At 42.8% G+C, this 21,732-nt stretch overlaps 4 protein-coding genes across 4 annotated transcripts; 1 reads left to right on the top strand and 3 right to left on the bottom strand.

Moving 5' to 3' along the window:
- Window positions 1–86: 86 nt before the first annotated feature.
- LOC142887221 (bile acid-CoA:amino acid N-acyltransferase-like) lies at window positions 87–3,782 on the bottom strand. Its single transcript, XM_076024700.1, has 11 exons — window positions 3,636–3,782; window positions 3,245–3,460; window positions 2,875–2,974; window positions 2,239–2,429; window positions 1,979–2,154; window positions 1,736–1,852; window positions 1,455–1,540; window positions 1,100–1,193; window positions 682–762; window positions 470–605; window positions 87–353 (listed from the first exon to the last, which is right to left on the bottom strand). The coding sequence occupies exons 1-11, from the start codon at window positions 3,688–3,690 to the stop codon at window positions 253–255; spliced, it is 1,353 nt and encodes a 450-aa protein (XP_075880815.1). The 5' UTR covers window positions 3,691–3,782; the 3' UTR covers window positions 87–252.
- Window positions 3,783–5,103: 1,321 nt separating this feature from the next.
- On the top strand, window positions 5,104–7,974 carry sys1 (SYS1 golgi trafficking protein). The gene is made up of 4 exons (XM_076024698.1): window positions 5,104–5,257; window positions 6,019–6,281; window positions 6,395–6,462; window positions 6,861–7,974. The coding sequence occupies exons 2-4, from the start codon at window positions 6,120–6,122 to the stop codon at window positions 7,099–7,101; spliced, it is 471 nt and encodes a 156-aa protein (XP_075880813.1). The 5' UTR covers window positions 5,104–5,257; window positions 6,019–6,119; the 3' UTR covers window positions 7,102–7,974.
- A 1,427-nt stretch (window positions 7,975–9,401) lies between these two features.
- Window positions 9,402–14,153, bottom strand: LOC142887220 (neuritin-like). Its single transcript, XM_076024699.1, has 3 exons — window positions 13,785–14,153; window positions 12,847–13,000; window positions 9,402–12,253 (listed from the first exon to the last, which is right to left on the bottom strand). Exons 1-3 carry the CDS (start codon window positions 13,834–13,836, stop codon window positions 12,019–12,021), a joined length of 441 nt encoding a protein of 146 aa, XP_075880814.1. The 5' UTR covers window positions 13,837–14,153; the 3' UTR covers window positions 9,402–12,018.
- Window positions 14,154–14,817: 664 nt separating this feature from the next.
- Window positions 14,818–19,644, bottom strand: LOC142887218 (translocon-associated protein subunit alpha-like). The gene is made up of 9 exons (XM_076024697.1): window positions 19,486–19,644; window positions 18,345–18,463; window positions 18,165–18,261; window positions 17,947–18,074; window positions 16,817–16,951; window positions 16,615–16,691; window positions 15,971–16,049; window positions 15,702–15,795; window positions 14,818–15,593 (listed from the first exon to the last, which is right to left on the bottom strand). The coding sequence occupies exons 1-9, from the start codon at window positions 19,553–19,555 to the stop codon at window positions 15,529–15,531; spliced, it is 864 nt and encodes a 287-aa protein (XP_075880812.1). The 5' UTR covers window positions 19,556–19,644; the 3' UTR covers window positions 14,818–15,528.
- Window positions 19,645–21,732: the final 2,088 nt, after the last annotated feature.

Here is a 21,732-nt window from a genome sequence, read left to right as displayed (position 1 = left end):
CAGTACGTGTACAAGAGGAAAAGTAATGGTATTTACATCATCAACTTGAAGAAGATTATATCAGCATTCAGGAGAAAGGTCAATTAAAGCTATTATTTTGAACTCTTGGGTGTATGTACTTCTGTTTGTAAAATGTGCAGTTCAAAACTAAAACATACAAATCATAAATAGAAATAAAAAAACCCTCAGTTTTTCAGCGTGTGGAACTCATTCAACTAATGTGCAACACTTCCAACAGTCTGTGTTTTCGACTCATCGTCTCAGATGATGCTCCATAAAATCCAGCATCTTCCTCCAGGAATCCTCCTGGGCGGCAGCATGAGGTGCAAGATGACCTCCCCACAGTGTGACCACTGCAGGAGAAATCATGATTATTATCTCTTTCCATAAAAAAAAATCCCTGTTAAAAAGAAACCGCAGAGGGACAGAAAGTGTGAAATATGACTCAGGCCGGCTGCACGAAGCTCACGTTTTCTGGGTTTTATGCTCCACATGGATGTTCTTCTATGTGGAGAGTACGGTGGCTCGATCAGGTGTCCAGCACCAGGATAAGACAAACGGGTGAACAGATGGGTTTTCCCTGCAGCCCTCAGGCCCTCTTCAATCTGACAAACCAAATACAAAATTGCTTGCTGTTAATTGTACCTTTAGCTGTCAAACACTAGAGGGAAAGCAAACTACCAGGTCTGCGTTCTCCATGCTCGCCGAGCTCAGGTCATCTTCACCCACAATGCACATTAAAGGGCAGTTAAGATTCTCCAGCTGGAAAAAGAATAAACAAAAAAAAGATGTGAATTGAGAGATGCAGTGGTCAGTGCTTTCTGGGTGCTACTCCAGCTTCCTCCCGCTGTCCAAACACATGCACCATAGGCTAAGTTGCAACACTAAATTGGCCATATGTAATGAATGTGAGTGTGGATGGTTGTTTGTCTCTCTATCCAGGCCCTGCGATAAACTGGCGACTTCTCGAGTTTGGAAGCCTGACGGCAGGATAAGGCAGTGATAGAAAGTCTTGAATAAACTCTTGTCGGAACAGAGATATGAGGAAATTAAATCTGCGGAGGAGGGGTGAAAATATTCAGGCCGCCCTTCACGTCACCTTGGCTTTGTTCTCAGGGGGAGAGTTCGATGGCAATGACACATCCCTGAAACTGACGTTGCCCTGGGCGTCGTAACTCCAGTATTTCTCGTCACTGGAAAAAAATGAAAACAAATGAAGCCATCAACCGGATTAGTTGACCATTTCTGGAGATATTGAGAAAATATTTCAGTTACGTATGGGTTAAAAACATGAAGTGAGCTTTTTTTTTTCGTAAAAAGAAAGAAAGAAAGAAAAAATTACTCCCATAAGTCCTTAATTGTTACTGTGTCCTGCACACAATAGCAATGAATTTTCAGCAACAAATGAAGAAGGCCCCAGAAGGGCATTCTTTTACTGTTGAATCTTGGGTTACCTGTTAAAGTCTTCCGTTCTCCCCTCAGCATCTGCGAGCTTGACGGTGGTTCCTAGAGGGCCGTTGATACAAATCAAACAAGCAGGCTGCAGACAGGGATGGAGGCTGTGTTACATCAGTTCAAACCGTGTTCTCTCAGCTGCAATAAAAGTCTTGATTTACAGTTTGTTTGTTTGTTTGTTTTTTAGTTAATTTACATATAAAGTAGTGCACAGGTTTAATGTGTCTCCAAGGGGAGGATATGCATGAATCTGACAGATGGATGGCAGAGACAGACTCACATTAACATCAGGTTGAGTTGCAGTACGGAGAGTCAGGTAGACACCGAAGGAGAGGCCGATGATCCCGACTCGATCAGCATGGACCTGAGGGTGGTCCTGGAGCAGATGGAATGCTGCCTGCACAAAAAAAAACAAAAAAAACCAACAACAACAACAAAAAAGTTTATTTTCAAGAAATAGCTAAACCGACACGTCATACATGTAATGCAGGATGAGAGAATAAAAGCCCAGCCAGGCACCTACCCTAAAATACGAATTCCCAACATTCATGCGTTTCGGGTCACCAGGTAAGTCTTTGTGTCCAATGTAAGCCAGAGCCAAGGTGGCGTAGCCCCTGGATGCAAAGAGGGCGGCGCGGTACTCCATCAGCCCTCCACCCATCCCCCACATGTCCAACATGGCTGGAAAGGGGCCTGGGCCTGCAGGGGAAATCAGTGCAGTGGGTGACGCTTCGAGCTGCCGCCCTGAGACCTGTCAGTGAACGCATCGCACCTCGCTCTCACCAGGCGGCATGAACAGCGTTCCCACGATCCCGTCGTGACGGATCTCTGTTCTCTGTACGCCCGGCGCCGAGTACCAGCGCTCCGTCACCACGGTGCCTAGCTCCGTCTGAGGGGCCTTACCGGGGGAGACGTGGCCCTCCAGCAGGGACACACGTGCAACGTACGGAGTCTCTGTGTTTTTTTTCCTCAGCCTGTGAAGGATGAGTGCAGCTCAGTTCGCCGACCCTTCAATCATTCTCAGAACGTTAACAGAAGTTTGGCTTTAAATCAGTTAAGGTGTGCAAAGTGGGAGTTTCTCATAAACTTTTGTCTGCTGCAGGGAATCTATTAAACATTCAATAGGTTGTTTAGAAGGTTCTGGCCTCCTGTTCTTTCTGAGATCAACAATTATTGTGCGCCTGGACTGATTAAATGTTATTAGAATACAAGATAAATCCACAAACTGACGTTATCTCTTTCTTGGTGCAGAATATTTAAATCTATTCTAATTTTGAAAAAATATATTCTCAAGTTCATGTACATTTACATACATTTTTTTGTTTTCAGATGTCCCTGTCACGGTCAACATTAGTGGTTTCAAAATCAGACAACAAATAATTTCTTTTAGCTCTAGTTTAGCTGCTTATCATCACCTGCCTCAAACCCTCTCTGCCACCAGGTGCTGGCTGCAGTGCCCAGAACAGTCCCATTGGCTCACATCCCAAATAGGATCCACCGACTGAATGATCTCTGGTCACTAGTCAGAGGATAGAAACAAAGAAAGAAAACAAAATAAATCCTAAATTGTGACTTGCCCTTGTTATCCCATTTTTGTTATCCACATTCAATGTTTGTAACAAGGTCATGAGAAAGAGATGATCGACAAAATGTAAACTTCTTATGAATATAAACCTTTATAATGAACCAGTCCCGTGATGGTGCACAACTGCTGCTCCTAATTTTGAACAACACATGTAATTATTAGTAGGTGATATCATCTGAGATAAAAAAAAAAAATACAACTCACAGTTGACTGTCCCATGTGTGTCAGTATTGTAATGTGCAAAAGACTCCCAAAGGTCGTTGTCCTCACAGTGCATTTGTGCATACGCCGTGACGGGACACTGAGGGGGCAGGAAATGCCCCTGAATGCTGATCTGCTCATCGATGAGGGCGCGAATGGGAGCAGCTGTCAGTAGAGGAGTTTTCCTGAAGTTGCTCTTCCACCGAACTCCCACTGTGGCTGAGAAAACACACACCTGTGATCATGACAAGTTACTACAGTAAAAACAAACATAAGAAAAGTGGCTGTGAAGGGTTTCAAGTTTGCGCAAATTCCAGACAGCGTTGCCTGAAACCTCTGCAGTTGCACACCAATAATGCTAGGTGAAAATGAAATGACTTTAGATGATTCTTACCAACAGCTTGACTTAAACTCTTTATTTTCCTGTGCATGGCGATGCACGGGATCATCCTCACTAGTGTGAGCTGCCGAGTTGTGGTCCGACCTAAATGTGCTTGGTCATTAGGACGATTTCCTCTGTTGTGGAGAAGGGCGTAAATGATAGTTTACTCCGTGTTAAGTATTAACCCTTTAACTTATCAAGGGGTGGCCCTGCAGTCTGTGCTGACAGGGTTGCTCTGGCTGAGACTGCCTATCAAGTAGACCTTTGTCCAGCTCATCTAACATGTATACACAGTGTTACGTGTCAAGCAGACAGCGTGCGATTTTGTCTTCCCTTTTTTTTTCTTTGTCTGATTCGAGGTGGGAGGTTTGAGGGAGTAGGTAAGTTGGGGTACCCTATACACTTTGCACGCACGTAGTTGATTTGTTGTTATCCCACTAGGTTTATTGGTTGTGCCACACTTGTACGTTTTTAGAGACCTTTTTTTTAGATAAGCCAGCGAGGCATCTTGTTTATTTGTTTTTCTTTAGAGTTCAGCCAGGCAGGCCTACTTTTGTTATATTGATTTCATTTATTTAGGCACAGTCACCCTGCCCCATCCTCCCCCACCTTGTGTTCATTTATAATAATAAATCCTTTGTTCACTTTCATTGAGACTCGTTTGATTTCCTGATTGTCTCATGTTTGTCCACCAACTGGGTTCACCAGGTGGACGTAACAACAGATTTAAGAAGCTCAGGCATGTCTTATTTATTTATGGTCCTAACCCATCAGGTTACAATGACATCTGTTTTAAACACAGGTTTCAGGTTTGTGACCTAAACTAAACATGCATCAGTATCAGTTACATTCAAATAATAGTTTACAATGAATGAATAACCATCCTTCATAAACCATCCTAAAATGAATAAACATAATTTTAAGACCTAGGGCAGACTTTGACACTTACCGCGTCCCTCCTGCGTCAATCGCAGCAGGTAGGCTCGTTCATACAGGAAGTCAATAGTGTAAAAACACGGTGGATCCGGTTGCTTTTCATCATAATACACAATGTGCTGGATTTTGTATTTATATGTGCTGTACTTTACTGTGAAACCTCAACGTGACGCATCGGCTTCAACGCTGTTCAAATGCATCTATACCTTAAATACCTGCATTTTGTATGATGCCAGCAGTTCGGTTTATTATTATTATTATTATTATTATTATTATTATTATTATTATTATTATTATTATTAGTCTAATAATATTTTGTATTATTTATTATTATTATTATTATTATTATTATTATTATTATTATTATTATTATTATTTTATTTTTTTTTTTATTATTTTTTTTTTTTACAAACATCGATACTTCGAGACACTGTCCCAACAGTGTCTCGAAGTATTGATGTTTTGTTTCATTGTTGTTTTCTTTAAATACTCGCGAAAACTACCTGGGTTGTCGCGCGATCTTGCAATCCTCGCGTGAAAGTCTTATTTCCGGGGCGATGGCGTTGACTTCCGTGTTTGTTAGCAGGCTTTAGCTAGTTCTCTCTCACTTCATGAACCTTAACATTTTCTGGTCTGTTTAGACACCACCGAGATCAACACGAAATATTCATCCTGAAATATTCATACAAGTTGTTCAGGTACGTACTAGTTCTTCCGAAGCTAGCAGCCATGCTAACGTGCTGTAAGTTGTTGGGACACTGCCGTGTTGTTGTAACAACAACGATGACGTTTTGACTGGAAAGATGCATCACGACAAATATTTGTATTAAATAAGCTTTCATACTAAGTCAAAAGTAATGGGCTACCATTATTTTGTCACCTCTGAAACGTGCTATCGTAACTACAAGTAGCTCACGGATAAGTTAGCTTCTGGCTAACAGAGGACATGGTTATACTTAGTTTAAGTTTAATCTCTTTCCTTACTTAAATCACAACTTTGTTTTCGCAAGTTAGGCTACATGTAGTCTTTGCTCTGTTATGTTGTATTTCGATGCTATTTTATTGTTTGTTCCTAGCTGTTTTTCAATTGGTTCAATGGTATGTAAATCAGGATTTTAATTCAAACACATCAATGCGCTCGCTCAGTTATACAGACCTCACCTCTGTTTACTTTATTTTATGTTTTCCCAGCAATTACACTGTTTTCACACTGACTATTATGTTTTCGTGTCCCAAGAGCAACGTATCCATACAGTTGGTTCAAGTTGGAGTTTTCCCAAACAACCAGTGATCAGAGTTGGAAAAGATGCTGTTACCCGCGTGTACTCAAATAATTTGCTTACAAATCTAAAACTCTTAGTGACTTGACATAAATGCGAAGAAAAGCCTTAGATTTATATATATATATTTAAAAAAAAAAAAAAAAAAAAAAACTCTCTTGTTGTTTGTTGTGTTTCAGATTGTGGGATCATATACAGAACATACTTGATGGGCCAGCTGGTTGTAGTCGGGGCCAGCTTTTAACATCCGTCAGGCCTGTATGCGATACATTAATCCGACATGGGAAGTCACTTCCGCAGTTACATCTGGGACCCGGTCCTCATCGTGAGTCAGATCCTGCTCATGCAGTGCATCTACTACAGCTTCTTGGGCCTATGGTTGGCGGGAGTGGACTGTTTGGTTCAAACAAGTCGATCACTGAACCAGATGTTTAGCTATGACGTAAGGAAAATCATCTGTTTACCTTGTTTTATTTTACACACACACACACACACACACACACACACACACACACACCTGAAATTATCCTCTAAATCTTTTTTCTGTCTTACCAGGCTCTTGGCTTTGCTACATTGCAGGGCAGGGTCTCCATGATTGCATTCATCTTGAACTCTCTTACCTCGTAAGAATTTTCTTCTTTTCTTTTACACATCGGTGGATGACAAAAGTAGTAGTAGGAATCCGACTGGAAAGAAGTTTTGCAATTATGAAGTGACTAATTTTTTTTTATTTAGGATGAAACAAAAGTATATGTTTGAGTAAAAAATAATTAAAAAATTTACTTGTACGTGCTGTTTATTTGAAAGTTGAAGTTTGTCTTTATGGCTTTTTATATGACTGTACAGTCATTGGTTACCATTGATTTTTTCCCCCCCCTTGGTTTATTAATTTTATACACAACAAAATCAAGGTAGTTACATTTTGCAGATATTGACCATCTTGCAGATGCATGCGTTTATTTTGTATCTACAGTAATATACACAATACACACAGTACAATACACTTTTGTTTTTCTTGCAGCGCCCTCGGTCTGTGGTTCTTCATCCGCCGTGGGAAGCAGTGTCTCGACTTCACCGTCACTGTGCACCTCTTTCATATGATCATCTGCTGGATCTACAACTCTCATCCTCCAGCTGTGCTCTCCTGGTGGCTTGTCAATATAGCCTGCATTGCTTTGATGGCTGTTATTGGAGAGTACCTGTGCATGCGGACTGAGCTGAGGGCTATCCCAGTCAACAGTGGACCCAAATCTAACCTGTGAATATTTTGCTGACAGTCAGCTCCCGAGGAACTGGTTCAGTTGGACTTTTCTTGCTGCTTGCAAAGGAAGGAGAGGATGAACGTTGATCAACGTAGATGTTTTAATGCCACTGGTTCACTTTTCAAGGAATGCACCAGACACACTCATCTATTTATTCTTAATTGACAGAGAAATGTTGGAATAAGTTAGTTGCATCGTACAAATGGTTTTAGCCATCAAAGAAAAGCATATGTCAGTTTAAACATTTCTCTAAGTCTGTTATTACATTTATTGTTTTCAAGCACATCAGAATGACAGTTTTGTTATTTTGGGGATTTGGCATTTCTGTTGAGTGCACATATTCATGACAAATTAAAAGTTAAGAGAAGATATGAACTGTGTAGAAAGTGTCAACCACAGTGTAATGCAAGTACAGGAGAAGATGTTATGCCTCCATAAAGTGAAACAAATAATACCGTTTTTTCTGCATTAAGTGTGTTTATTTACTTTGGCCTTCCTCGTCAGACATATACAGTATTTTGTAGAGCTGATGTTTCCTTCTCTTTTTTTTGAGTTTGTGTTCTCGAGGCAGAATCTGAGATCAGCTGTTAATCCTGAAGCTGTTCTCTAACAGCAGGTTGTTTTTTCTGAAACAGTGAATGTGGACTAGTCGTCACAGGTACCAAAGCGTGCAGCACTGATGTCTTTTATTTGTTGAAGGTCATCTATTTGCAGTTTTTTTTTTTTAAGAAATTGAACTTTTTTCCCCCTAGTATTAAGGTCCAGCAATACATATGATCCTGTGCAGTGATAGAACGTGTGGAGTGGATCATGCAGTGTTTTCTTAAAAATTCGTGTTTTTTTTCTTTTTTAAATAAAAATGTATTTGTCATATTTTGGTTTCATGTGAAACTGTCCCACTACAACATACAGTAGCTACAGTAAATCTGTCCTCTCCCCCCTCTTTTTGGAGAAATATTTTAGGTGAAGCTGAAGTCTTTAAGAGGAGGTCATCTTGCCAGTGAGATCAGGATATTGTGTCTTGCATGTACATTTCTTGCCTTTGGACGTTTTCTATGAACTTTTCACCTCCTCAGACTTAATGCCTGGCCGATGACTGGCTGCTGGTTTGCTGCCAACTACATATTTTACTTGCAGGGGAGTTCTCTCTCTGCCAGTAAGCAAGCATACATTTTTTTTTACAAAGCTGGGAAAAAAATCTGCTCAAATTCTGGAGCAGTCAGTGTAGTATCAGAAGTTACTCTGGCGAAGACTCTTTCTGAGGTTGTTATCTGCTGAGCCAGTATTACCAGGCTCATAATAACCTTCACGGTGTGTTTTCTTAGACTGGACCCACCTCCACTCAGCACTATTTAAGATTATTACTATTGCCATTTTTCTCTAAATGTATGCTGACAATCTCTTTGTTCACCACTTAATGATCTATTTAATAAATCATTTATTGATTCTACTATAGTTTATATAAATCAATAATCTGACAGCAAAGGACTTAAAGGTGAACTTGAGGGAAGGGGCTATCTGAGGCGTGCCACATGTATGGAACTTTTACTGTCTCAATGCAGTAAATAGAACTTAATTGTGGCTAAGTGTTGAAGACAACATGATGATGCATGCAGCAGACTCTCTGTGGGATGGCTTAAAATCCTCTTTTCCGCTCCTGGATAATTTGTTAGTCGATTTATTTTGGCGGACCCTCTGTGGACGTGGGAGGGGAAAGCAAAGTATAGACCAGCTCATAAAGTGGGTTGTTTTTTTTTTTGGAGAAACGCAATAGCTCTTGATTTTAAGAGGTACCTTAAGGGAGAAGGCATTAGTAGAACACACAGAGGCCCTGAAACGATTCAGTGCAAGGATAACAAAAAAAACAAAAAAACAACACCTTTTCCTTCCATAAACTTTTGCAAATATGCTGCAATGCTAATGCTTTGGCACATCTTGCTGTCACAGCCAATTCATATGGTGTGAAAAACTTGGCCAGGAAGCTGCGGGTGGGGTATAAAGATATAATTGGCTATTAGGCTTAAGACATCAAAAGACAATTTGCGCCTCCCTGGTTTCTCGCCCACCGCTGCCTCGGCTCAAAGTGTCCAGGTGGAGGGAAGCAGATGGGAGCGCTCTAACGAGTGCAAAGATGCCGGTCATGATCCTCATTACCGGCACTTTGCCTCGGGGAGGGCTAAAAACAGACACTCCTGTAGTCAGAGAGTCAAACAACATCAAATAAACGGTGACATTCCTCTGTCTCTTTCTCAGATCTTTGTTCCTTCCCTTGAAGATGCAAACAAACAGACACACACCGCTTTAAACGTGGTGCTTTATTACTATTATTTTTTTTTATTAACAACACATCACTTTTCCATATATTGCTTTATACAGTACTGCAAATAGTCTCTCATCAAACACGTGGATGCTGAGCTTGTTCATACATTCGGCCTCAAAGCTCTCTCCATATTCAGACACCGAGGCTTCTTGCCCGTTTTTGTTGGTGCAAAAAAAATCAATTGCTTGATTCGGAACAGTCATTTTTCATGCTTTCCCACGAAGTAGCATTTAAACAGATACTAAGTGGCCCCACTTTTGAAATGGTCGGAGATATTGCTCATGCTGGCAGGACATCACCGAAGTTTTCTCTGTGCTCTCACCACACAAAATCACGCGCGTCACTCGTGTGAAAACATAAACTTAAATGCCAAACGACTGGGGAACAAACATGCGAGTGAGTGTAAAGGGTGGTGGGTGTGTGACAAATGGATGTGGGAAAGGATACTGATACATTATAGCTCATCTTCATGCACAGATCAATAGCACTGTACACTTGGTCCAAGATTTAAAAAAAAAAATAATAATGAGCAGACTCTTTATAATACTGAAGGACTGCTACGGATAAAAACAATCATGCATTCTTAATTTGATTTTTTTCTTTTAAAAAAGAAGAGAATTTGGAAATAATCAGGAACCACAGATATCCATGTTTTCAAAAGGATCATTGATACCATCAGCGTCAACAAAATAATGACAGGCTTGGAAAACACAAATCCATACTATTGCTTGTTTTTTTTGTTGTTGTTGTACATTGTTAGTGAATCTATTGCAGTAATTGCATGATTACTCGGGAGGAGATCAAATACCCTTCTCATGTGAGAGTGAGGCTGCACTGACACCATTTGTTGTTTATGAGTCAGATGTCCAAGTGATGGAGCTGTGGCAGCCGACAGCACGTGTTTGTGAAGATTTTCGGTGAATTGAGCCGACGTTTGATTAAAGACATGGGATAAAACAGTTGACTACAACAGCACCTTCATCTGTAAAAGTTTGACATCATATTTCCACAGTGCATCAACAGGCTGATACAAAATGTTTGTGTGCAGGGTTTATAAGTATAAGTGAAGTCTGACATTGTATGTACACAGATTCTCACTGGAACTGGATCTTGGTCATCTATGTTAGGTGTCAGTTTATGGCAACTATATGGTATTTACTGTTACTCTAATGTTAATGGTTATTGGAAATGAGGATTTCTGAACGAGGTGAAAGACATGGCTGAACATGAGGCAAACTCATCACATTTTCTTTGAACAGAAACAGATGTGAGGAACGTGTTTGGTGGGAGTCTGTCAGGATGTCAGGGGTTCTGCAGAGGTGAAGACTTATGATTTATATCAGATTTAAGCAGCCGTGCTGTCAAAAATCAAATTGAGCTATGTGTGAGTGTGTGTTGAGGGGCTTGATTGTCACTTACAACTTTTGAATTTCAATTTGCATCTCAAGTTGAGACTGTAGAAAAGGGGACATGAACCTTGGGGACATGGCGTATGAACGCAATGGAACCGAGCTGAGATGGTGACTAAATTGACACCACATTTGAAGTGTTTGGTTCATGACTGAAATATTGCTGTCGTTAGACTAACTCTTGTACAAATATAGCTCATTAGATCATTTTTCACCGTCTGACTGACATACACCTAGTTTTGTTATTGAAATAACAGTCTAGACTCTTGATTGTGCAGAAAAGTCAGCCGATAACTGTTCCATTGTCTGTGTTATTGTATGGAATTATTGTAATGTTGTGCATCAACTGAAATACTTCATAAACAAATCATCCTGAAGCTCAATAGAATTTGCCACTCCTACCCCTCTAGTGGTGTGTAATACTGGCCGTGAATCTCAGCGTCACAACTTTATCAAATAGCAGACAAATTATTTTTTTTAAATTAAAGTTTCTTATAAAACTGTTAATCAACTAGCTGCTGACTATGTAGTACACTCGCACAGGAAGAAATGATGCCTTCAGATAAAAGATCCATAACTTTAATCAGCGTGATGAATCTCTCACTGCACAACATGTGCACATTGGAGTGGACAGAGACACATCGATGCATCGCTGACCTGTGTGCGATATGCTGAAATCCAGCACAGCTACACATTCATGGCCTTGAGCAGATCTAATAATATTTACTGCTGTTGCATTATTGGTATTCAGTGCAGGGGTAGCATATTGGATTTCAGAAGGCTATGCATCTTGGCGGTGTTTGTCTGCACCTGGTGCACTGATTGTGCAGTGATGTGACCCGACTGTGCTCCCATGCCGAGTGAAACTCCGTCAGCGCTTCGAGTGTTTGCTTCAGTTTGCCCCGGAGCGATTAGCTGGCAGAAGAGTGCCTTTTCCCTAAACTATTCTATTGGTTTCAACGCATAAGGAGGGATCAGAAAGGGAGCGTTTGAGAAGATCTCAAACATTAATCATGGCAACAAATATTGTTTGTGCTGCCTGACGACGTCTGTGGCTCGCGTCTTCAATAATCCTTAACTCAAATATCTGAAATCCTTGGCTTTAAGTTTCGGTTAGGCTGACTAAACCCGAGAGTTGATGGGAATTGGTGGAGGGGTGGGCGGGTTGGGGGGAGGGTGGTCTTCTCATTATACAGAACACCAGTTTGGCCACGTCAGGGTCAGCGCGGCAACCAGTGGCAGAGCGAGGGCTGCGAGGGGAGAACTTATCCTGGGCGACGAGCTGGGGCTGCACAGGTCGAACAGGCTCCCTTGGAACTGCATCTGCCGGGAGTCCTGCCGCAGAGTCTCCCAGATGGAGCTGACTTCCTGCTGACAGTCGGCCAGCGCCGTCAGGGCACACGTGTGGAAGGCTTCCCAGTGGCTGTTGATGAGCAAAAAAAAGAGAGCCATCAGATCGACCTTGGAGCCTTGGAGTGGAGCAGACTACACACATCCATCTGCGTGAAAATGATCCAGTGTTTCCACAAAGTCGGCAAACGAGCTTTAATTTCCATGGCAACAGCATCTCGGAGTGAAACAATAGCGCGGGGTGATCGTGCGATAACATTTTCAGCGGAGGTCCAAAAGTTTTCATTTTGGGTCTGTAGCCCAGTGCGGTGGGGTTAAAGGGGGCTGCGTGCTGGAACAAAGGCAAAAAAAGAAAAGACAAGAAGCCCCCGGAATTTCATTACTTCTGCAGCAAAAGTCATAAATTATTTAGAACGACTCTCAGTGAGCGAGGCTCAGTGTCTCAGCACGGTTCATTTCTCTTTTCTCCCACAGAGATTAGGGCATCTGCTCGCCCGCTCTTCAGCATTTCGCCATAAGGTGCGCGCATTGGAAATGCGACCATTCCTGGTAATCCTTTATCTTTTTCAAATTGTGAGGAATTAAAACACACCCACTTTCTAGAAGCATCACATCACACCCCCTTCACCTCCCCCATCAGCCCTTCTGACAGACAGTCATTATCACCTGCACACTGCCGCCACTCCCCTCTCGCTGGTCACGTTCTCCTGGTAGTTGTCCATGCTGTCCCCCAGCTCCAGGACACAGTCGGAGAAGTCTTTGTAGACATTCTCACACCTCACATCCACAGGGTCCCCTGACACCGCCAGGAAGAGGAGTGCTACAAGCCAGACACGAACACAGAGCATCAGCCAAAGTCTTTGTGTTTGACCTTCTGAACAATTTTGCAAACAATTTAAGTGTAAAAGAATTCAATATAGTGTCCACCGATCACTTTCCCTTCAATTCGCATGCAACCTTTTTCTGCAGAAGTCACTACTGTTTTTTTTATTTACGCCCTCTAGTGAAATCCATGTCAAACTTTTCTGTAAATGTTTTCACATCCGGCAAATTCATCCTTCTGAACTTCCTTTTGTCGCAGGTGTCAGTGGGCGACAAGGATAGAAACCTGCAGCCATATATTCCTTCCACATGGGGTGCAGTGCTCCGTCGTGAGCGACCTCCAATTTGCATTTAGAAAAAAGAAAACAAACGTGGCCATTAAAAAAAAAAAAAAAAAAAAGCAGCGTTATTAGCATTAGCAATGCAAAACAAGTGGCACCCGGGCTTCACACGCACATCAAAGTGTCACATCAAAGCAAATCCGGGCTGCTTCAATGTTTGGATGTTGCACTAAGTATAGAGGCGTCCGGCATCCATGGCTGAGGGATACACTCGTAGGGTAGCACCTACTACAAGCTGTCACGGCTCAGCTTCCATCAGCCATCCATGCAGCGCTGATGGAGATGATAAAAGATCGCTGCGGGCTGCACTTAGGCGGCGGCAATCTGATTTAACCTCCCTCCCTCCTGTCATTTATTATTATAGTTACCATTATCAAAGATGCATTGCAGTTTCCTCTCAGCCCCATGCAGTCCGAACCCCGCGGTGTGAGATAATCTTACCCACGCCAACAGCGAGTATCCCTCCGATCTTCGTCGACATGAAAAATCCCATATCATCCCATTTCAAGGCGAGCGGAGGGTGCGGGATGCTGCCGAGCCGTTCGTGGACGGAGCGAGGAGATAAAACACACACAAAAGAAGAAGCGGCGCTGGATCTCGTTGGTGCTGATTAGCTGCCCATTATTAACGCCTCTCTGGGTGTGATCTGCGCCGCGATGGAGACACTTGGTGTGCGATGGGTGTGTGTAAAGCTATGTGTGTGTGTAGAGTCTTTCCCGGCTCCGGCCGACTGCTGACGTTACCTGCACCCCGACGCGCGTTGAGCTCATCTTCCCCTTTCAGCACCGGACAGCGCTCACCTCCCCCAGCAGAGCCGCGCCGGCGCATCCTCTTCCTCCTCCCTCCTCCCTGCAACACAGTCACACTGGCAGGCGGGGGGGGCAATACACCTGCCTGCCGTCAGTCACCTGGCGCATCTCCCCCCCAAAAAGAATTAATACATTAAAAAAAAAAAAAAAAGTTTATTTTGAATGACAGCTTAGTGCGGTTTAATTTACACACCCACCTTTTAGAACAGGGGTGGCCAAACTTTTTGACTGGTGGGCCACAATGGGTTCTAACATGTGACAGGGGGGGCCGGAACAGATGGATGGAGTGTTTTAGTGCCCTACCTCATAGGAGGAAAAATTATATCATGGGATAGTGCAACAAAATCACAAGTTGCAACAAAATGTGTCTTTCGAGCCAAACCGTATTGAACATTTTATTGAACCAACTAAAATAAATGGATGAAATACAGCAATTTTATAACTTACTTACAATTAATATAATTGTTGAAGTTCAACAGGCTGGATTAAAAAGCTTAACAGGCTGCATATGGCCCCCAAACCATGGTTTGCCCACCCGTTTTAGAACGAGGCACCTTATTGACGCCTCTGGCAACTTAAAACAAATACCAGTGTTAATTTATCATGAGGCTATATCCTGGTTGACAACTGTCTTTTACTCAACTAAAACTCATAGAGACAAAAAGTAGCCAGGAAATTTTTATTCACCCATTTATTGCTGCGCAGAGCGACTGAGGACTGGTCATCTAACCCCCAGAACACTGTTTTTGTGGTTGTTTGTAAAGCCACCTGTCAGTATCCCGCTGAGAAACCTTGAAAAGTTTAGTGGTACCTGTTTATTTCGTATTATGCAACCATTAGTCTTGGCAGGGCACTGCAAATAAAATGCAGATAAGGCACAGTAGTGTTTTTTGTGAGGAAGGCAGTCATTTCATTCACAAGAAATAACTAAATAGTGAGAAGTAAAAAAAAAAGACATCAAACTGCACAGAAAAGATAACAAATAAAACAAGTTATCTCAGACAGGTCACTTTTATACTTCACAGCACTGGTGAGACTGCAGATTCTTTCAGACTTTGGGCCACTTTCTAAATAAAAAAAAAGTAATGACTTTTGGCACGCCCACACATATATATTGGATTTTCTTTTTTAAAAAAGGTCCCTTTAATAACCAACTGTTCCTCCATCTTGAAGATGTCTAAAAAGTTGCGCTATGATCATGTGATCACAGCCACAGAGTCCAGGAAACCCTCTGGTTGTCACACCAGCAGGCTGAATGAATACAAATATCCCATTATGTTCTCATTATGACAATGAAGATCCTTGATCTTAAAACACACTTTTCAGGGTGGAAGGTGGATTTCTGAAGTGTTGATGCTCAACAGGATCTGAACATTTTATTGATCTGCTCCAGCCGCCCTGTTGGCTCGTTTCCTTGGAGATGCTCTGGGGGAAGCTTTGTCTGCAAAGAGAAGAAAGCATTGACCCGATATTCATGAGCTCTTGTTTTAAATGGTTATATGGCATCTTAAACAACTGCTATCTCTTTCTGCCACACAAGTTAACATACTCATGACGTTGAGAGTCTCCTGAGGGATCCAGCTGATGTCCACGTCGCTCATCCCACCGGTGCCCTTCTCAATTTTCACTGGCAGTCTCTTCTTCTGCAGAGCAGAGGGTGAGCGAAAACAGTATGTCACATTTCAGTTTGTATCTATGGTTGCTGCAAAGTGTTTTCTACTTCTGATGCCACACCAATATAAAGAAATACAAAAAGACGTTTGAGGCAAAGTTTTAAACCGCGTGAAAATGGAACTGCTGACTTATGACAAATCATACCGTCCGTGACTCCAGAACCTGGTAAATTCCAAACAGCATCAGGACCACCAGTCCACCCAGGAAGATGTACATGAACATCCTGCATGAGAAAGATCAGTGAACGTAAACCACCGAAACAAATACACTTAAAAAAAAAAAAAAAGAAATAAAAACCAACTAGAATCAGTCTGCATCAACAGTTTGATGCCAGCTTTGAATCAAATCTGCTTTGGGCTTCGTGTTCAACATCTGCAGCAGCGCTACCAGACGGCGGAGGGGAAACATTTCTCTAACCTCTCACTTACATGTAGAAGCCCACGCAGCAGAAAAACGAGCTCCTTTGAACCAAAACATCAACACTGGCTTAAATATATCTTAAAGTGTTTCAAGCTCCTAAGGTAAAAACGCGCTTGTTCAGTTTGATCAGTTTGCTGGTGACAGCCACTCTCTTTCTCTCTCTGTGTTACACAAGCAGTCCAATTCCACAGCTTCTCTTTGTGCCAATTTCACACCTCCTTCTACAGGTTCTTACATGTGCTGTGAATGTCTGAGGAAGACTGGTGCAAAAAGAGACGGATGTTGCCTTGTGGAAAAATAAGAATGAGAACAGCGTACTATTTAGAATGCACTTTAAAGGTCTCTGGGAGGTAAAAACAAAACCTCACGTTTCTCCATCAAGTCCCTCCTCTGGCTCGGTGATGGTGACAGTCTGGTTGTAAATAGCAGTCTGGAACGCGCCTCCCTTAAGAAAAACAAATAAAATCAATTCTCAGCAGGGACTTGCTCAGTACCTGTAGGATTTTGTTCATTCTTAAACCTGGTCAAAGCAAGAACCACATATATCTTAAAAAGCCAGTTAATTCCCACCTCAGCACTGATGTAGTTGAGGAGGATAACAAGGCCGAAAGGACGGCCTGCCATGGGCTGAGCCGGCATGAAGGAGTACTCGAAGGAAGCCTGGGCCTGTGGCTTCACCACGGTGTTCAGGGCCAAAGCTGTGAACTGTACAACACAAGCACGGTTAAAAACACAGAGCACCAAATACATTCTTAATCTTCATTTTGCTAAGCAGCAGGATCATTATCCTGGGTTTTTTTCTGTTACACAAAAAAGCAAACCGATATAGAAGACAGAAGTGACATGCAGGTTAGTGACATGACCCTCAGCAGGTACAACCCCATCTGAGACCACCTTGTTTTGTCTAATTCCACACAAAGTTAAAACCACGGAATTTCGCTAGATGGCAGAAAACTGAAGGCTAGTGCTGGTTAGTATTGTGTTAAGCCTCTGTTCCACTAAAATTAGCGGGATGTCACCATGTTTTTGGACTCGGGACGTCGCGGAAGCGATCGGCACTTTAGTCCTTGCTCCATGCACCAAACCCAGCGGGGTGTCACCCCCGCCGGCAAGCTGCACCCCCTCCGCTTTCACCACTGCGTGTCTGCTGACGTCATCGCGCTGAGATCGCGAGTGCTACAGAATTCAAGAGTCCGGCGGTGGCCAGTGTTCTTAGTTGTTGGCCACTTTTGGCCGTAGTGGAACGATGACGTCGTTGCCGCCAGACTTGAAGCGGCGCGCAGCTCCGCGCCGCTTCTCGCCGTGCAGCGATTGTTTCGGCGTCTGGGCCATTTTGTGCGCGAGCAGCGGGCGAAACAGCCAGAGGACAATGAACAATTATCCAGCGCTGATGGAACGTGATCGAAAACCTTTGCATCGGTGCTTGATATACGCCGTGACTGGCGCGATATTATGATTTAGCGCACGTTACGCTCAACGTCCCCCCGTGCGGCAGGTAAAAAAGGTGGTGTTGTCCTGGGTGTCCCGATTCCATCGCAAGCCGATTATCACCCGGGTCGCTTGCCGGGTTGTTTGACCCGTTTTGTCGCGCAACAGCACGGCTCAGTGAGCAGATTCCACCGCCACCAAATGCCGATTAGTTGCGGGACATCACCACGTTTTTTGGCCAGTGGAATTGGGGCTTTACAGATCAAACTCACGTTCTGAATGTAAAACTGGAAGTCTTGAGGGTAACGGAAGGAAGCCTCCAGAGACTGGACAATGAAGTCCTGACTGCCCTTGTTGGTGAACCCAACCAGGAACTTGACAATCTCATTGGTGGGAAACTCTGAAATTGTAACACACACACACCAAAGATAGATTCAGTCTGGTGCATTAAAAAATAAGCTATAAAAGACGCTCCAGGAGCCACACCGACCTTCTCCTGTTGTGAAGATGATGGTTGTGTCGGCATCAGGGTGAGAGGACAACGGTTTCTCTTCGCCTTCGTCAGCCTCTTCGTCGCCGCCACCTTCCTGAGGAGGAACACAGCCAGCAGTTTTAGCCGGACATAACTTGGGCTGGCAAAGTCGCTGGCAAAAACCTAAGATATACAGACCGTGGCTTGCATCTGATCTTCCTCAACCAGCACCTCGTCCTCGTCGTCCTCCTCTTCCTCATCTACTGCCACATCGTGGTCGTCCACAACGTCCTCAGCTGCGTCTGCGGAGACGTGGCCTGTGTGTGGCCAAGGGGAAAGCAACAGAGCGTGTGAGGGATGTCGGTTTGTTTAAGGAAAGGAGGAGTGACAGATTGTAGCGGATGACATGTCGTCAGTAACAATCAGCCTCCAATGAGTCAAAAATCAACACACAAAAATAATTTTCGCTTCAAATAGACTTTTGTGGTTTACTACTTCTCCTTCCACGGTTCTTTTTTTGTATCTGGGGTGTGAAGAACAAACACCTGTTTGAATATGTGTTGACACGGACTTCAGAATAGTGGTGGTTCCCCTCGTGAGAGCTACATGTTATCGCACACACTGTCCCATTTCCCGGATTATCATCCCCAGGTCTCCCCTTTTATTCATAGATCATACATTTGAAATTATTACCACTGTGCTGAAAGAAATCCCCACTAATTTTACGCAACATTCAGCAGAGCAAGACATATAAAAGCAAGCCTCGGTGATGCTTTAGGTGGACTGATCTGGCAACAGCATCCCTGTCGTTTCAGATCTACTGTATATATATTACTGACTGTTGGTAGTTTTAACAGATGGAAATTTGAAGGGATGTGGATCATGAGAATCCCACCAACAAGACCTTATCTATGGTGACGTGTCCCACTAGCCGCTGACTGCTGCTGTTGCATCCAAAGAGAGAAACCACAGCAGAAAACTCGGGAAAGGGGAACTTTAAGCGTCACATTTTGCTGGTCGCGGTTATTTTTTAACAGCTGGACGGCAAGCAGCTGGCAGAAAACGCGGTTTTTCATTCATTTTTGAAATAAATACATTAAAACGACCGGGCCACAACTTTACAGCTAAGTATTCGACTGTACCAAAAAACACTATCGTATGTTTAACAAAGCGACCAAAGCAGACCGCTGGCACGGCGATGCCGTCTGTCGGACTGCCACGTCAATATGTAGACCGTCTAAAAACTTCTTCAAACCGCCGACAGGAAAAAAAAAAAAAAGAAAAGAAAAGGTACAGCGACGACAACGGAGGGACAAACGACGGAAGGAGCGTGACTTACCGATGGACAGCAGGCCACACGGGAAGGCCAGCAGAAAAAGAAGAAGCAGTTTTGAGCCGAAATGGAACATTTTTGCAGAGCTGACGGCTGAAGTTAGTAACACATCAGCGTTCAGGAGGAAAGAGGGGGTAGACGGAGAGCGGAGGGGGCGGGACCAACGGGAGGAAGAGCCGCCCTCAAGGTGGACGTCACCCTGTTTGGAGCGAGTGGAGTGACATAGTGGCCAAAGAGGGTTACTACAGGTCTTTTTTGTTGTCTTTTTTTTTTTTTTTAATTTCTTTTCTTTCTCCCGCCCTATTTTGCAGGCCTAAAGAAATGCAGGCTGCTTGTTAGTGATGGGGAAACCTGAAGCTGAATGCCCTAAAACATAAAGGAAGCCTCATTTTTTTTTTATACTAACACATCTGTATTTTTTTTTAAAAAAATTTTAAAGAGAAACTTTATTTTAGGAAGGAATTAACAGACACAAACTTTATTGTTCTAAAAAAAATAACACGCAAGAGAAATAACATTGGGGCACAAATTACGGTTCATTGCAAACATAAGTAATATATTATACCAATATTTTCCATCCATCCATTTATCAATCCATTTGTCCATCCATCCATCCATCTTCTATACCTGCTTTCTCTTGCACTTAGGGTCGCGGTTAGGTTTGCTGGAGCCTATCCCAGCTGTCACAGGGTGAAGGCGGGGTATACCCTGGACAATTTTTACATTTCAATGCAATTGAAATAATAAAAAATGCATCACATAATGTTTTAACTCAATAAACTTGTAATTCCCACACAGCTGTCCTGGGAATCCGCTCATCCGGGCAAGTCCAGTGGATAACCCTCTAAATAAACCTTGCATGTCACCCACATGCACATGTGTCAGCGTTGGGGATGTGGTACAGTCACAACCGTAGTGGGTTCTTGTCTCTGTCCTGCTCCATACATACTCACAAACGGAAGTCTGTCAACTGAAAGTTAATACTGAATCATCATGGTGAAGCAAACACAACGATAAGGTTCAAAACTCATCAGTTCATTAATCCGCACCGTCACCTCACAGCAAGAAGTTTGCCAGTTCTCCTTCACTTCCACCAACAGTCCAAAAACACACATATAAAGCAGACTACCAATTCTAAACTCTCTCACTCTCTCTCTCTCTCTCTCTCGATCTCTATCTGTGTGTGTGTGTGTGTGTGTGTGTGTGTGTGTGTGTGTGTGTGTGTGTGTGTGTGTGCGTGTGTGAATGTTTGTTTGTCTTTGTCTTTCAGTGTGGCCCTGTGATGAACTTGTCCAAGATGATGTACCCTGCCTTCGCCCTATGACAGCTGAGATAGGCTTCAGCAAACCCCTGCTACTCTGAGTGTAGGAAGGATGAATGGATGGATGCTTGGAGCCTCTCTCAGCTGTCTTATTTTTGTAGTATTGTAGTAAGAGGCTGCAGCTACATGGAGAACATGCAGACTCTACCCAGATGGGCCCTGGATGTGGAAATCAGTGGTGTTACCCTTCAAGGCTGTAAATTTGTCATCAAATTTGGATATGACGGAGTGAATTCATTTTTTTTATTTTTTATTCATTATAATAACCTAGAATCCATGATTTTGCAACTATTTGTCCTAAGGGTATAATTTGTCTCATAACATCTTCATAATGACACTATATACTTGATAAGCATCACAGTAGCACGTCTTTGAAGGTATTCTTAGTTTGAAAAAAGAGCTTGTGGTTTTCTGCAAAAGCACACATCCTGTAACGAGTGAAAAGTCTGGAGGAAAGAAAAGCCAGTGTCAGAGTGTAGTGTCAACACCAACGCTGCAGATCACAGAAAGGAGAGCAACCGTTTAAGAGAAACAGAGCAAAAGAGAGCTTTTCTTTTTGGGTAAAGTTTTATTGGCACAGCGAACCAGATGTCTGGTAGGTTTTATGTCTTCTCCCTCTTCTGAGAATTTACAAGTCAGCCGAACAGTTATTAATAATTTTTTTGTTCGAGCTGATCTCAGAGTTATTGAATGCCTTGTATGGTTATTGAGAGGAAAAAGATTTTGGTTATTTTACAAACAAAATTGCTGCAGAAATATGAAAGCTTTCAATGTGTTTTTACATTACATTTTACATTACCTTTTATTACTCTAGTTCCCTTGTCAAGCTGCTGTAAACGCCAATTTCTACTGGAGATCAAAAAAGTATCTATCAATTTGTCTTTCTTGTGCGCAATATGCCGTCTAGTGTTTGGAACAACCATTTTAGAGAA

Source organism: Nelusetta ayraudi, unplaced genomic scaffold (genome assembly GCF_046127955.1).
Source record: "Nelusetta ayraudi isolate G7.1 ecotype Tasmania unplaced genomic scaffold, CSIRO-AGI_Nayr_v1 ptg000017l, whole genome shotgun sequence".
Lineage (NCBI taxonomy): Eukaryota > Metazoa > Chordata > Actinopteri > Tetraodontiformes > Monacanthidae > Nelusetta > Nelusetta ayraudi.
Note: the sequence above shows the minus strand (reverse complement) of the source record. Positions and strands in the feature narration are given on the sequence as shown.